The 14,911-nt window shown below is 44.3% G+C and overlaps 1 protein-coding gene across 2 annotated transcripts; it reads right to left on the bottom strand.

Annotated features, from left to right (window-relative positions):
• Positions 1 to 1,947: 1,947 nt before the first annotated feature.
• Positions 1,948 to 7,571, bottom strand: LOC123112457 (serine/threonine-protein phosphatase PP2A-2 catalytic subunit). Of its 2 annotated transcripts, XM_044533442.1 has the most exons (11): positions 7,288 to 7,571; positions 6,707 to 6,763; positions 5,934 to 6,017; positions 5,738 to 5,809; positions 5,585 to 5,656; positions 5,464 to 5,504; positions 3,786 to 3,852; positions 2,740 to 2,931; positions 2,559 to 2,648; positions 2,369 to 2,476; positions 1,948 to 2,272 (listed from the first exon to the last, which is right to left on the bottom strand). In XM_044533442.1, the coding sequence occupies exons 1-11, from the start codon at positions 7,360 to 7,362 to the stop codon at positions 2,207 to 2,209; spliced, it is 924 nt and encodes a 307-aa protein (XP_044389377.1). In that variant the 5' UTR covers positions 7,363 to 7,571; the 3' UTR covers positions 1,948 to 2,206. The 2 variants fall into 2 exon arrangements, with proteins under 2 accessions (XP_044389377.1, XP_044389375.1); XM_044533440.1 differs by having other exon boundaries at positions 5,585 to 5,809.
• Between the last annotated feature and the right edge of the window lie 7,340 nt (positions 7,572 to 14,911).

The raw sequence follows: 14,911 nt of genomic DNA, 5'->3' as shown, positions 1-14,911 counted from the left end.
ACAACGAGAGGGACACGAGACTTTCATATATGATGATGTCCGTGGAAATCGTGTCGGCAATAATTTGATCGCAGTTCTATTCGCTAAGTGAGCCCGCGCTTACTGTAGCTTGTTTTGTTTATTTATAACTTAATCATCACGCCAGAAAATAACAAACATTAGCTACAAGGTAACTATCATTCTGCATGGGCGGATGGTTGCATCCTACTGTAGTTTGTTATGTCAGTGGTTCAGCTTTCAGTCGATTTGGGTCCGATATACCGATGACTGCGTACTTAGCTTAGCGACCCTACCCAATCACGAATCATTCAATTTCAGATATATTTTGCTTTTGCTTTATGTAAAGCACGCCAGGGCCGGTTGACTGAAACTGCATGGTCATGCATATACTTGTACTCATACTCACCTACGTATCATATACAAATTCGAGTTAACTCAAATCATGTTGATGTCACCGGTCCATTGATCAACAAATTCATGCGGACCAACGCACGTCAAGGTATAATCATGTTGTCAATACACAGGCTTGCTTCCTAAGCTTATCAGGCCTATTGATTAGAGTAGTAGCTAGCTAGAGCGACACTGCCAACCAGTACTACTCCTAATTAATTACTCCAGCAATCAGCAGACGACGATGCTACTATTGAATGTGGTGTGCAGAAAGCAGCTGAGCACGGGCACAGTGCACATGTACGGTGGATTTAATTAGTTGTGTAAATTCCTCACCGGACCTTTACGAGCAATGAGGCGGCCGGCGGCGACACGACCCGGTGAGGCCACCGGGAGAGGAGAATGGTGCAGCTGGGGCAGCTGGTGAGCTTTCTCGATCTCAGCAGAAATGGATGGCCTTTTTACCGGAGCCGGTGGAGGCAGAGAATCTTGGCACTTATGAAAATCATGGTACCCTAAAAAAAACATGGTTCCACTGGGAATGGCGAGCACCACCAATGGTGGCGCATGTCTTTTCATGAAAGTCCGTTATGGCTAGTAGTAGAACGGACAGGCGTAAAAGTAAAGTCTCCAAGTGCAGGTGATCTGTCAAATGACTTTGTTTCCATAGTGGCCCAAAGGTCTAGGCTTGATTCTTTTCTTCTTCTCACAAAGCTACGTACACTATTTGTACAGGTTGAGCCGATGCGCCCGTCCCCCATTTGGATGAAAGAAATCTCCACAGTAGATCGCTGGATAGTTTCGCGCTCCAACAATCCACTGATACACCATCAGGAAAAAACAAACGTCTCTCTCTTCATACGGTCACGGATCCTCGAGCAAGAGTTCTCGTCAGCTTCGTATTCTCTGTGGTAACTGTGCTCGTACACTTTGCGCTGTCGGTGTCTTCCCTGTGAGTGGAACGGTGGCACGGTCGACATCGTTGGTTCGCAAGGCTTGTCCATCGGCATCGTCACTCACGCGGTCTTGTCAGGGGATGGACCGTGGCACCACGCACGGCCGCACAGGGCGGCAGTACCGCGAGCATCCAACTCTCATCCAGCAGCATTCCATGACCCAGATAGGGTGCGTCAGTCAGTCGGGACGGATGGCGACAATGGAGAAGACCGTGGCGACGCCGTCGTCCCGTATCAGCTGCCGTCGCCGCCCAACGGGTGGATGCACAGGCTTCGAATTCATACTCCCTCCGTTCAAAATAGATGACCCAACTTTGGACTAACTTTGCATTAAAATTAGTATAAAGTTGAGTCATCTATTCAGAAACGGAGGGAGTAGAAGAGAAACCAACAATAGATCCGTACATGCTGATGAAATCCACGCCGGTTCGATGAGAATAATCCTCTTCCGATGCTAGCTTCCTTTTATGGGATCCAACCTTGGTTAATTTGTGCACAATGTTGACAACAACTGCTGCACAAGTTATTACAAAGTGTACGGGTCCAGTTGCATCCATAAAATCACACATGCCATCCTCGCATGTTACACTACACAGCCAACTTGAAAGCACAAAAATTACTACTACGCGAGGCCTTTGATTTACCAGCATCATCCATCACATTCACACCCCCGAGCCTGGCATGAGGCAGACAGATTACAACAAAAGGAGTGAAGCAAAACGGAGCAGGACCCAAACAACAAAAATTATGACCACACGACACGACACAACGCATCTAAGCTATCTTCTTTTTTTGTTTGCTGTCGGAATAACCTAAGCTATCCCGTAAAATAAAACAAAAACGAATGGCCTAGGCTACATTTACAAGAAATAGTCGGGCGTCCTTCGGGTCACGTCAGGCTCCCCTCTCCTCGGGGCAGGCTCAAACTGCAAGCACACAAGATCATGAGCGCAATGCCATGTCAGAGAAACCAACACATCAAAAAGGCGACAGCTAGAGAATGGTATGGAACATGGAATTACCTGGATGAAAGTATGCTCCTTGCAGTCATCGACCTCCAAGATCGAGGCCATGTTACCGCACCGGTAGCAGTAGTTAGGTGCACTAAAAATTGTCACGACCTTTTGCTCCTGTTTCAGTCAAGAAAGGCATTAGGGAAATCTGAAAGCAAAACAGGTCACAGTTGAAAGCATAGCTGAGAATGAGATGTACATGTGCCCAGTTGAATCCCTCCATAACTAACTGATGAGCTCTTGCTATTAGCTTAAGGCTATTGGTATGGTTAAACTGTTCTGAAATATCCTGGAAGAAGGAAGGAAGAAAAAGGCCATACATCAGTTCAAGCAAAGAAAGGAAACAAAAGAGCGGATATAAATAATGTGATAAGCTAAACCTGGCCAAATGTGTATCCGGCACCACGTGGTGAAATGCCCCAACCACATCGATCATCAGGATCAGACCATAGAAGGTCACACATTGGCCCCTCGTGAGGGACTTCTTGGATGCGGTCGAAGCCGCGGACATTATCAAGTGTCTCGATGGATGGTGATAGTCCGCCATGCAGGCAAAATATTTCCGACTCAACCTAGCAATAGCAATACAAGATGTCGAATTTAGCAAAGAGCAAAACAAAAATTAATAAATTGAAACAGTAAACACAGTACTTGTGCTAACATTCATTTGTATGCTTATCAATCCTAAATCTCAGCAAGACCAACAAAATGAGCATGCTTTTCAATCATTACCAGAACCGAAAATTGCATGATTTTATCAACTGTTAACAAAGCAAAACCTCATTCTAATGAACAGATACAATCATACAGTACAAACACAGACTAACTTTAACAGGAGGAATGCTGTAAGAAACATCACTACATAGATTAGTTTAGTTCCCCCCAAAGTAAGGAACTTTGGATGTACATTGAATTCCCTAAGAAAGCAATGCATGATGGATGACAACACATTGGCAAGATTTCTAGGCTAGGGTAACCAAGCTTAAATTTTAAAGGCTGGGCATCCCAAAAATGGAAATAAGTAAGTAGTTTTCATTCCACCATACACACTGCATCCTATGTGTTCCCTATCTTATACAAACTTGGCTAGTGATTACCATATTACAAGAATAACAAATGTCAACTTTATTTGCAATGAAAACCATGGTCATGGTTGTGATAAAGTAAAACCAGAAACTATGCATTCTTAAAAGAAATAAACATCAACTACAATCTGGAATTATTTCAGTGCACCTCACACAAACCAGGTTGCAGAAAATTTATTTGATAAATCACTGAAACTATAGCACTACAGATAAATATGCAAATCATGCCCAAACAGATAAAGCCTTTAATATAACTACAACAGAACAAACAAGTAAATGGGGACAAAATGAAAATAAACTTGATATAAGAGCAGACAAAATAAAATTTAACTGATACCAACCAATGCTGTCAACGGTAAATAGTCAAAAAGATCCGTGAAGGTTTTCCATACATTAGCACTCCCATACCTGCAACAAACAGATTAAATAGTTCGGACGTGAGTAGGATTCAATTGCTGCAAAGTGCCTATGAACTACACACCAACCAACTCATTGATACATTGACGTCATAAGCCCATAAGCTTTATACAACAATTGCTAAGCCAGATCACAACAACGACAATGCGGAACATGAGCAGTTCAGCATGGTATGACCTCAATGAAAAAGCTTAAATGGCAATTTGGAGAAGAACCAAACAATGATGTGTCTCATATGTTCACCAGCTTCTATGAAATGGCTATCCTTAATATAGGACATCAGACAGTACTTTAAACTAAAAATCAGAAGTATGCACCCAACTGGGCGGCTTGAATACCAATGCTGGGTTGACAGGCTTGAAATCAGAGCATATGGTCATCTTAAAATCCATACAGTTTTGTTGCATTTGGTAAAATTAGGCTCCATTGTCTCAACAGAAGCCAATGCATCATTCATTTTCCATGCATGTGCATACATTACTATATTAGATCTTAATACTCCCTCCATTTTTGTATACAAGGCCACTATCAAAATTACAATTTGCAACTATACAAGGCCACTAACATTAATCGAGGCAAAATTGATGGCGTTTGCCTCGTACTAGAACCCGAGGACATTAATATCCTTTGTGTGCATGCGGAGTGAGAAGGTTGGCTTGTACTCCCAACATTAATCAACCAATGAGGAGTAAAAGGGTTGGCTTGTTGTGCGTGGGAGAGAAAAACTACATTAATTAACACGACAAACAAGGTGACAAGCTAGCTTGCAACATTGACTTAAACATAGCATTGATTTTTACCTTGGTACCTGTAATATGAGTTTGTGGCCTTGTATACAAAAATGGAGGGAGTACTAAATTAACAACACAAGCAGTAACAGCATTTTGGTCATTTGACAATAAAGAACCTAACTGAATTCTTCGCAATGCTATTTTAACAAAACGCCTAATATCTTTGGGCATGGCCTTTCAAAATCATAGTGTTGTGAGAGCTTTTGTTAATTGTAACAATTTACAAGTGGGCATCTTAGGGGTTGTTTGATTCCTGGCCACACCTTGCCACATCTAGGCAAGTTTGACCATGTTAGTTGGGTGTTTGGTTCTAGCCACACCTAAGGCAAGATTCTTTTTGTGAGAAATAAGCCCCACATGTCACACACATACAGTGTGGCAAGATTCCCTTAGGCAAGCCAAAGTGTGGCTAAGAGGTAAGGCAAGTGCGACAAAATTAGTCACCAACCAAACAGGCCCTAAAATCTATACCATCTTGTTACATTAGAGGCACATTAGGCCTCAACCGCCTCAAGAAGCACACGGCATCCCATTCATTTGCCATGCAAAATATGCATATCTTACTACTGTAGTTAAGATCTTAATTATAACAGTATAACAAAAGCAGCAAAGTATAGTGGTTTGGTTTTTAACAGTAAAGTGCTAAATATGGATTCTTTGCCATGTTATGTAAATTACGCCTATCAATCCTTATGTACGAAATTGTAAAATTATCCTGGATAGACAGACCACAGATATCGATATAGCATAATACAAAAACCATTGCGCTGCTTTCATCACTTAAAACAAGCATAGGATGAATGTTACTTACTTCCGTAGGCACTCATCATAAAATCCATAAACTTGAGTGATCTGCAGAATGGTTGCAGTTCAGTGTTCAATAGTGATCGCGGAATGTGAATACATATAGTTTGTTTCTTATAAAAAGCTACCTGCCGGCTCTCGTGGTTTCCTCTAAGAATTGTAAGTCGATGCGGATAACGAACTTTCAAAGCTACCAGAAGCTGTTTAATTTCAAAGAAAAACTTAGCATGATAGCTATATAAATAACTGCTAAAGAAAATTGTGCTGGTTAGTAGTCCTACCGATACAGTTTCAACAGAATAGTAACCACGGTCCACATAATCTCCCATAAATAGGTAGTTTGTATCAGGACACTGGTTATAAGAACAACACAAAAAACAAGCTGACATAAGAATCCACCGAGTCAGGGTGAAGTACAGCAAAATACAGTAGGAATCGTGAAAACAAAAGGGAAAGAAAAGGGTGTAAAAGATTTACCTTCCCACCAATTCTGAATAGTTCCGCAAGATCATGAAACTGACCATGAATATCACCACATATCGTGACAGGGCTTCTCACAGGCTGAAAGTAAGTTTGAATTTTAATGCAATGGCAAAGATCAACTAGAAATTACAGAACAGCCAAAAAAAATTGATATGTAGTCGCATGGCGATCTAGAATTGAAAGCTCAGATATTCATGCCTTGAAACCCTGGTATCCACTAAGAAAATAATAATAAAATTCTAGATTTTATCATGAATAAACTTTCTAAACTTCAAGCAATACCAAACTGCATTTACGACACTGCAAAATAAAATACACTTTTGACAGTAGTGCAGCTTCCATTTGACTAGAACCTTGATGAGAAGTTCAAATTAGGGCCGCAAAGTTGACCAACATCCACCATAGTTCCTGAACATTTTGTTGACACTACAGGAGCATAACAACCCCACAATTTCCAGACCTATTATACTGTCAAATTTTATCAATTTCAAGTCTCATTCTTCAGACAGAACCTTCAAGGTTGCGTTAAACATTAAGCTATAGTCTATAGACCAATGCTCTGTTCCCGTTTGTCAAAGTAGGCATGCATTATAATATATCTAGCTATACATCAACATATTAACAAGGTTTGTGAATAGCATGGGAAAAAGGAAAGTTCATGTAAGAGAAGATAAACGCAGGCTCACTACAGCTAACAAAAAGGAATGCAATGAAGCTCAGAAGATTTTCTTGCCGATTTAATTAATGTAGAAAGCATGGTGATATACCTGAACATTGCTCTCCTCCATCAAAATCTCTTTAGCTTTCTCACACAGTGCTTTCAACTGCAAAAGAAGTGTTTATAAGGTGATGATAACTCATGACCAAGTAATGTTCTTCTAAGCACCGAGATAACATAAAATTGGTTCGTACGCATTTTGGTCCAATTGGTCAGGGCCCAAAATGCAGGTCAAGACCAGCTCTATCAGCATTTATAAGAAAGAACCTCTCCCTTATGCATGTCTCTTACGCTAATCTTAGAAGAATTCCTACAAACACTGCACAACATTATTACACAATTACGCCAGCAATCATTCAGAATTCCCTAGTACATTGAAATCGGTAGCAAACCAAACAATTCGCGCACGGAATGAAGGCGCCAGCTCAAACATTCAGTCGCTAGCAACCTAGCACAGCACCAAAGGTTCATTCTTTTCAATAAAATAGAGGCGGGCAACCGATCCATCCGGCCTGCCGGCCGCCGATCCGCCAGAAACCACCCCGACCCGCCCCAGAAACACGCAAAATCAAGCACCCAGGACTCGAGACAACGGGGAGGAGGAGGAGGAGGAGGAGACACGAGCGGCACCTCGGGCTCGACGAGGGGCTTGCACTGCAGGAGCTGCTCGATCTGCTCGTCGAGGCCGCCACGCGGATTCCCCATCCTCCCCTCCGCCCACCAGGCACGCGTCTCCGCTCCCCCGTCCGCCGGCGCCGCGAACCCTGGCACCAGATCTATCGGGAGAGGCGACCGCGAGTGGGGGGGAGGGGGGAGGACGGAGGAGGAGGAGGCGCGGAGCGGCGAGAGGTGCGGACAGGCAGAGGAGGACGCGGGTGGAATAGCCCCAAAAAATATTTATCTTTGGATGCCGAGGAGGAGTTGCCTCGGCGCTCGGGTGGTGATTGCGTGGCGGTGGCCGGCCGGTAAACTCTGCGGTCGGGGTTGGCCTTGGCCGCGGGGAACGGGTCTGCGCCTCCGGATTCACAAATCACATTCGCTTATCATCATTTTTCTTTAACACAGTATACATACAAAGTAAAATGCTCATGTACACGCAAATTCAAGATAACAAAATTTATTTATGTCATATAAACTCAATAAAGATGTCAAAGTTGTGGTTAGCTGCACGTCAAGTACCATAAAAGGTCTCGTAGGCGATCTCTAACGAGAAACTCCTTTCTTCCACGGTTTGAATTGGATCTTCGTTCGATCTAGGCCAACGGAGTATTGTGCTCAAATTCTAAAAGCGAGATACTACCCGGACGGTAATCTTGTGAACACGGTTTTTACGGGTAGCGCTTCGTTCTCCTGGCAAGCAATTAGCTATGATTTTGAACTCTTGAAGAAAGGTCTGTTTTAAAGAGTTGGGAATGGAAGGAGTATTCGTGTATGGCGTGACAATTGGATCCCTAGACCATACTCCTACAAACCTATTTCTGCAAAAGGAAGATGCAGGTATCACTTTGTCTCGGATTTGCTTAATGATAACGGTTCCTGGAAGACCGATTTACTGCAGCAATTTTTTGTGCCCGCGGATGTGTTTGAAATCTTAAAGAATAGGGACTCGCCAAGATTGGAGGAGGATGCTTATTATTCCACGTAGGAAGTGATTGTTGGAAACTCATTTGGTCCGCTGATGTTCCTCCCTCAGTTCGTAACTTTGCATGGCGAGCTGCTACAGAATCACTTCCTACGTGGAATAATAAGCATAAAAGAGGGCTTGAGGTTAATGACTTGTGTCCGGTATGTTCTGTGGAAACTGAGGACTCATTTCATGCTCTTTGTCGCTGTACTTTATCATGTGTGCTTTATGATATCATGTCGGAAGTCTGGCCTTTACCAAACCTATCTTCCTTCCAGTCCTCCGGTCATGAATGGCTGCTGCAAATGCTCTCTAAATTGCAGGACATTGAACGGTCCATGCTGCTAATGACTCTGTGGAGGGCGTGACACATACGCAACGAGATTGTTCACAACAAAGCCCCGCCACCCATGGAAGTTTCACGCAGATTTTTGACGAGCTATCTAGACTCTATCATTGGCATAAAGTCTAATCTTGCCGCTGAACCGTCCAAAGGAAAATCCCTGATATTATATGGAGCAACTCGGCCTCTTATGGACAAAAGTGCAGACCCCAAGTGGGCTGCTCCTAGCGTTGGATTTGTCAAGTTAAACACTGACGGTTCTTTTGCTAAGGATGGCTCGGTTGGTGCAGGTATGGTGTTAAGGGATGAGAGGGGTGCCATCATCTTCTCTTCCTGTAGGCAATTGTTTCACTGTCGGGACGCGCTCGAAGCTGAGCTATGTGCATGCATGGAAGGTCTATCATTTTCTATCCAGAAAGCGACTTGCCAGTGCAGGTTGAGATGGACTCCCTAATGGCAGTAAAATCGATTCAAGCTTCAGATATTGATAGATCGGTCTACTCGTCCATCATCAAGGAGATTAGATATCTTTTGTCCCTTCGTGATTTTTGTATTACTCACGTTAATCGTAGCCAAAATAAAGTTAGTAATAGTTTAGCATATTTTGCTCGCAGCGAGGGTAGAACCATGACTTGGCTTGGTTCGGGACCTCCAGATGCTTTGGAGTTGGCTGCGATGGATTGTAAGGACTTGTTGCTTTGAGTAATACAAATTTCTAACCGCAAAAAAAAGACACCGAGGGTTGGTGAACCTATGGTCGAAAACCATGGCGAGCGAGAACTCAGAGGCGTCTAGGGTTGGTGGCGGCGGCGAGGGAGTTCAGACAAAGAAGAAGTTGGAGAACACATAACGCGGGTCTAATTCAAAGGTTGGTACGGCAGCATCAATAGCGGATTTCCTCAACGATAGGTTGCGTCATCTGGATCTAAGGGAAGATGGGGAGGAGGACGTGGTGCTGGAGAAGGATCTGGAGGAACTTGAAAAAGATGTTGAATTCATGGTTTTAGCCAGAGGGTATACAAACCGTAAGTTCAACCATGGAGCTTTCTATGGGAACATGAGATCTGCATGGAACCTTGCCCAAGAAGTGGAGTTCAGAGTGATTGAGGACAACTTGTTTTCGGTCCAATTTACATGTTTGGGTGACTGGGAGCGTGTGATGAATAATGGGCCATGGATATTTAGGAATTGTCTGGTGTTGCTTGCACCATATGATGGATGGTCTGAGGTGAATGAAGTGGAACTCTATACACTTATCAGGTGTGGGTAAGAGTGATTGAGATTAAGGGGAAGATGAGGTCAGGGAGCATTGCATGACAATTGGCGGGTGGTGGAACAGGTAGATGAAAGATCAACTAAAGGTCAGGGTAGGGGTATTAGGGGTCGCGTTACCTTGGATGCAAGCAAGCCTTTAACCAGGTGTGCAAGTTTAACTCTGAGAAGCAAAAAAGTGTACTTTGATTTCGAGTATGAATATATGTCAGTGTTCTGCGGAGTATGTGGATTTGTTGGCCATGTGGCTAAGGAGCACGGAAACAGTGTCCATGAAGAGAAGTATATTATCTAGCCCCCAACTCTTATTGCACAGGAGTTCAAAAAAACATGAGTATTGGGTGTCGGCTGGTATGGGTGCTACAGGGGGTAGATCAGTTACAAGAGGTGGGGTATGTCAGGGAGGTCATGGATTGAATGAGACTAGTGAGCTATGCAAGGAGGAGGACGACCTAAAAAGTATAACCTCAAGCACGATTAATCCCCATAATAATTCTTCACTCTTATCAGGGGCTCTGAAACGTCGTCTAGATTATGAAAATAGTCAGAAGGGCATCATAGCTGGTCAGCTGTTATTGCCGGATGCAAAGGGGGTGACAAGGTGCATCCAGTGAACATGGAACCAGGGAGTTAGGGGGAATGATGAGGGTGTGAACTCGCAAGGAAGTAAAAGGCATAAGACTGATGGTCGTGAGGTGATGGACTTGGCAAGATTGGAGTCTCCCAAGTGGAGGAACGCTAGGCCCAATGAAGCTCCTAGGTTGGAACTTCCGTGGGATGCGTCAGGCCCGAGCATTTTGATCACTTATGGAGTTCTAGATGTGTTATAAACCAGATGTGCTCTTTCTGTCTGACTCACATTTGTCTGACACAAGCAGAACGGCTGATGAGAAAGTTAGGGTTCCAGAGGAGGCTGGTTGACCCGAGTGATGGTAGGGAGGGAGGTTTACTCTTGATGTGGAGGGACGACATGTCTGTGTCAGAACTTAGTGTCACGCGTACCTTCATCGATGTTATTATTGATGATGGTCGTAAATGTCGATGTGCTGGCTTCTATGGTGAGCCAGCTAGAGAGAATAAGCTAAAAGCACAAGTGCTCCCTGGGTGGTTTTGGTAATTAATTTCAACATATCTCTTGTTGGACTGATACTTTCATCTAGTATATTTCAGATGATTTCAACATTGAAGTGGCAGGACAAGAGGATGTGGAAGCCCTTCTAGATGCTAAGGACAAACATTGGCAAAAGCTCAAGACTCTTCATTTTCTATTTAAGTGATCCAAGATCACATTGAGTCCATAGGAAAGCCAATACTATTAAAAGGGGATGAGGTGTTGCTTAATGGCTTGCTTGCTCAAAGTGCTTAGTGATATGCTCCAAAACCCTCTACCACTTTCTCATTTCCACATATGTCCTAAACCTAAAGTCAAACTCGGCCCCACCGATTTGATTCCTCCGGCGCCACCGAGTTCATTGACATAGCCACTGCCAAAAACCCTAATTAGTTTGATCTCATAGATGGGATCTTGGTCTCACCGAGATGGCCCTGCAAACTCTCTATTACCTATTGCAATTATTTCGGTCTCACCGAGATATGCAGTCGGTCCCATCGAGTTTGCTTGACCAAGTCTCTCTTTGCTTATTGCTAAAATCCGTCTCATCGAGTTCATGCAATCGGTCTCACCGAGATGAGGTTTTGCCCTAACCCTAGCACATCGGTCTCACCGAGTTGACCTTGTCGGTCCCACCAAAAACTCTAACGTTCACATTTTGAACCATATCGGTCTGACCGAGTTTCACTATTCGGTCCCACATATTTTGGTAAATTGTGTGTAACGGCTAGATTTTGTGTGGAGGCTATATATACCCCTCCACCCCCTTCTCCATTTGAGAGAGAGCCATCAGAACATGCCTACACTTCCACTACTCATTTTCTGAGAGAGAACCACCTACTCATGTGTTGAGACCAAGAAATTCCAATCCTACCACTAGAATCTTGATCTCTAGCCTTCCCCAAGTTGCTTTCCACTCAAATAATCTTTCCACCATATCCAAATCTGGGAGGGAGAGTTGAGTGTTGGGGAGACTATCATTTAAAGCACAAGAGCAAGGAGTTCATCATCAACACACCATCTATTACCTTTTGGAGAGTGGTGTCTCCTAGATTGGTTAGGTGTCACTTGGGAGCCTCCGTCAAAATTGTGGAGTTGAACCAAGGAGTTTGTAAGGGCAAGGAGATTGCATACTTCGTGAAGATTTACCCAAGTGAGGCAAGTCCTTCGTGGGCGATGGCCATGGTGGTATAGACAAGGTTGCTTCTTCGTGGACCCTTTGTGGGTGGAGCCCTTCGTGGACTCGCGCAACCATTACCCTTCGTGGGTTGAAGTCTCCACCAACGTGGATGTACGATAGCACCACCTATCAGAACCACGCCAAAAATCTCCGTGTCTCCAATTGTGTTTGCACACTCCAATCCCATCCCTTTACTTTCTTGCAAATTGCATGATTTACTTTCCGCTGCTCACATACTCTTGCCATGCTTGCTTGAAGTGTATTATGAATGTTTTAAGTGGTGCTAATCTCCAACCTCAACTTGAAAAACCTAAAAACTGCTAATTTTGCTTGTTGAGTGTCTAATCACCCCCCTCTAGACACCTCTTCTCGATCCTTTCAATTGGTATCAGAGCTTTGGTCACCATTGCTTTGGTTTAATCACCATTGGGGAAGATGGATGAGTCTACGATTGGGAGTATTAGACGTAGAGTGCATATGCTTAATGGATAGTTCTATAATGCTTGGAAAATGAGATGCTTGATATTTGTAATGAATATCAATTGAACAAGTACATTACTATCCCGTGTGCGCCCCTTGTTGATCTATTGCATCCTACCCCCGATGAATCTCTTGACATGATTCGCAATCTTAGAACTATCAATCTTATCACTAGAGGATTGCCTAGAAATTTGATCACTTGCTTGCCAACTCTTGAATGTGCTTACACTATATGGAGATTTCTTGAGGAACGATCTCCAAAGTATTCCTTGAAAAACTTAGATGAGATTCTTCACAAGTCCATTGCTTTAAATAAGATGGGTCCTAATGATCCTAAGTTTGGTGATTGTCTATTTGAGCTTCGTGACCTTATGCGTGCCAAAGGAGATGTTGGAATCATTAGCAACATCATTTCTGAAGTCATTAGACTTCATAGAGATGCACATTGTCATGATCACACACAACATCATCTCTAGGAAATGATCAATCACAAGATGATGTTGAACATGGATACTATGATGAGGATGATGATAGTGACTATGATCTCGATGAGTCTATGAGGCACTTTGGTCTTATGGCTAACCTTCATGGCTACATGGCTGGAGGAAAGGAATGGGTTCTTTATAGTGGATGTACCGATCACATGACCGGAGACAAGGATATGTTTCATGAGCTTGCTGAAAATGACGGCCCTTGAAAGTATGTCTCTTTTGGTGGTAACTCAAAGGGTAAGATGGTTGGCCTTGGTAAGGTGGCCATCTCACATGACAGCTCCATACAAAATGTTATGCTCATTGAATCTCTTAGCTACAACTTACTTTCTGTGTCTAGACTAGCCGATTTTCGGTTTCAATGTTCTATTTACTGAAGTAGATTGCCAAGTGTTTCGGAGGGATAATCATAATATGGTCTTTACCGACATACATAGAGGTGATCTATACATTGTTGATTTCACTAAAAAGGCTCAACCTAGAACTTGCTTAATTGTTAAGTATTCTAAAGGCTGGTTGTTGTTGGAGAACGTTGCAGAAAATAAAAAAATTATATGCTTCACCAAGATCAATCTATGGAGTCATCTAGCAACGAGAGAGAGGAGTGCATCTACATACCCTTGTAGATCGCGAGCGGAAGCGTTCAAGAGAACGGGGTTGAGGGAGTCGTACTCGTCGTGATCCAAATCACCAAAGATCCTAGTGCCGAACGGACGGCACCTCCGCGTTCAACACATATACGGTTGGGGAAGACGTCTCCTCCTTCTTGATCCAGCAAGGGGGAAGGAGAGGTTGATGGAGATCCAGCAGCACGACGGCGTGGTGGTGGAAGTAGCGGCGATCTCGGCAGGGCTTCGCCAAGCTCAGCGAGAGGGAGAGGTGTTACGGGGGGAGAGGGAGGCGCCAGGGACTAGGGTGCGCAACCCTTCCTCCCCCCTCTTTATATAGGGGCCCTCGGGGGGGGGGGGCGCCGGCCAAAAGGGGGAACTTGCCCCCCAAGTCAGGTGGGGCGACCCCCACCCCTAGGGTTTCCAACCCTAGGCGCAGGGGGAGGCCCAAGGGGGCACACCAGCCCACCAGGGGCTGGTTCCCTTCCCACTTCAGCCCATGGGGCCCTCCGGGATAGGTGGCCCCAGCCGGTGGACCCCCGGGACCCTTCCGGTGGTCCCAGTACAATACCGGTGACCCCCGAAACTTTCCCGGTGGCCGAAACTGGACTTCCTATATACAATTCTTCACCTCCGGACCATTCCAGAACTCCTCGTGACGCCCAGGATCTCATCCGGGACTCCGAACAACTTTTGGGTTACCGCATACTAATATCTCTACAACCCTAGCGTCACCGAACCTTAAGTGTGTAGACCCTACGGGTTCGGGAATCACGCAGACATGACCAAGACAGTTCTCCAGCCAATAACCAACAGAGGGATCTGGATACCCATGTTGGCTCCCACATGTTCCACGATGATCTCATCGAATGAACCATGATGTCGAGGATTCAAGTAATCCCGTATACAATTCCCTTTGTCAATCGGTATGTTACTTGCCCGAGATTCGATCGTCGGTATCCCAATACCTCGTTCAATCTCGTTACAGGCAAGTCACTTTACTCGTACTGTAATGCATGATCCCGTGACCAACCACTTGGTCACATTGAGCTCATTATGATGATGCATTACTGAGTGGGCCCAGAGATACCTCTCCGTCATACGGAGTGACAAATCCCAGTCTCGATCCGTGTCAACTCAACAGA

Source organism: Triticum aestivum, chromosome 5B, assembly GCF_018294505.1.
Source record: "Triticum aestivum cultivar Chinese Spring chromosome 5B, IWGSC CS RefSeq v2.1, whole genome shotgun sequence".
NCBI classification, from domain to species: domain Eukaryota; kingdom Viridiplantae; phylum Streptophyta; class Magnoliopsida; order Poales; family Poaceae; genus Triticum; species Triticum aestivum.
This window is presented reverse-complemented; position numbering and strand designations above follow the sequence as displayed.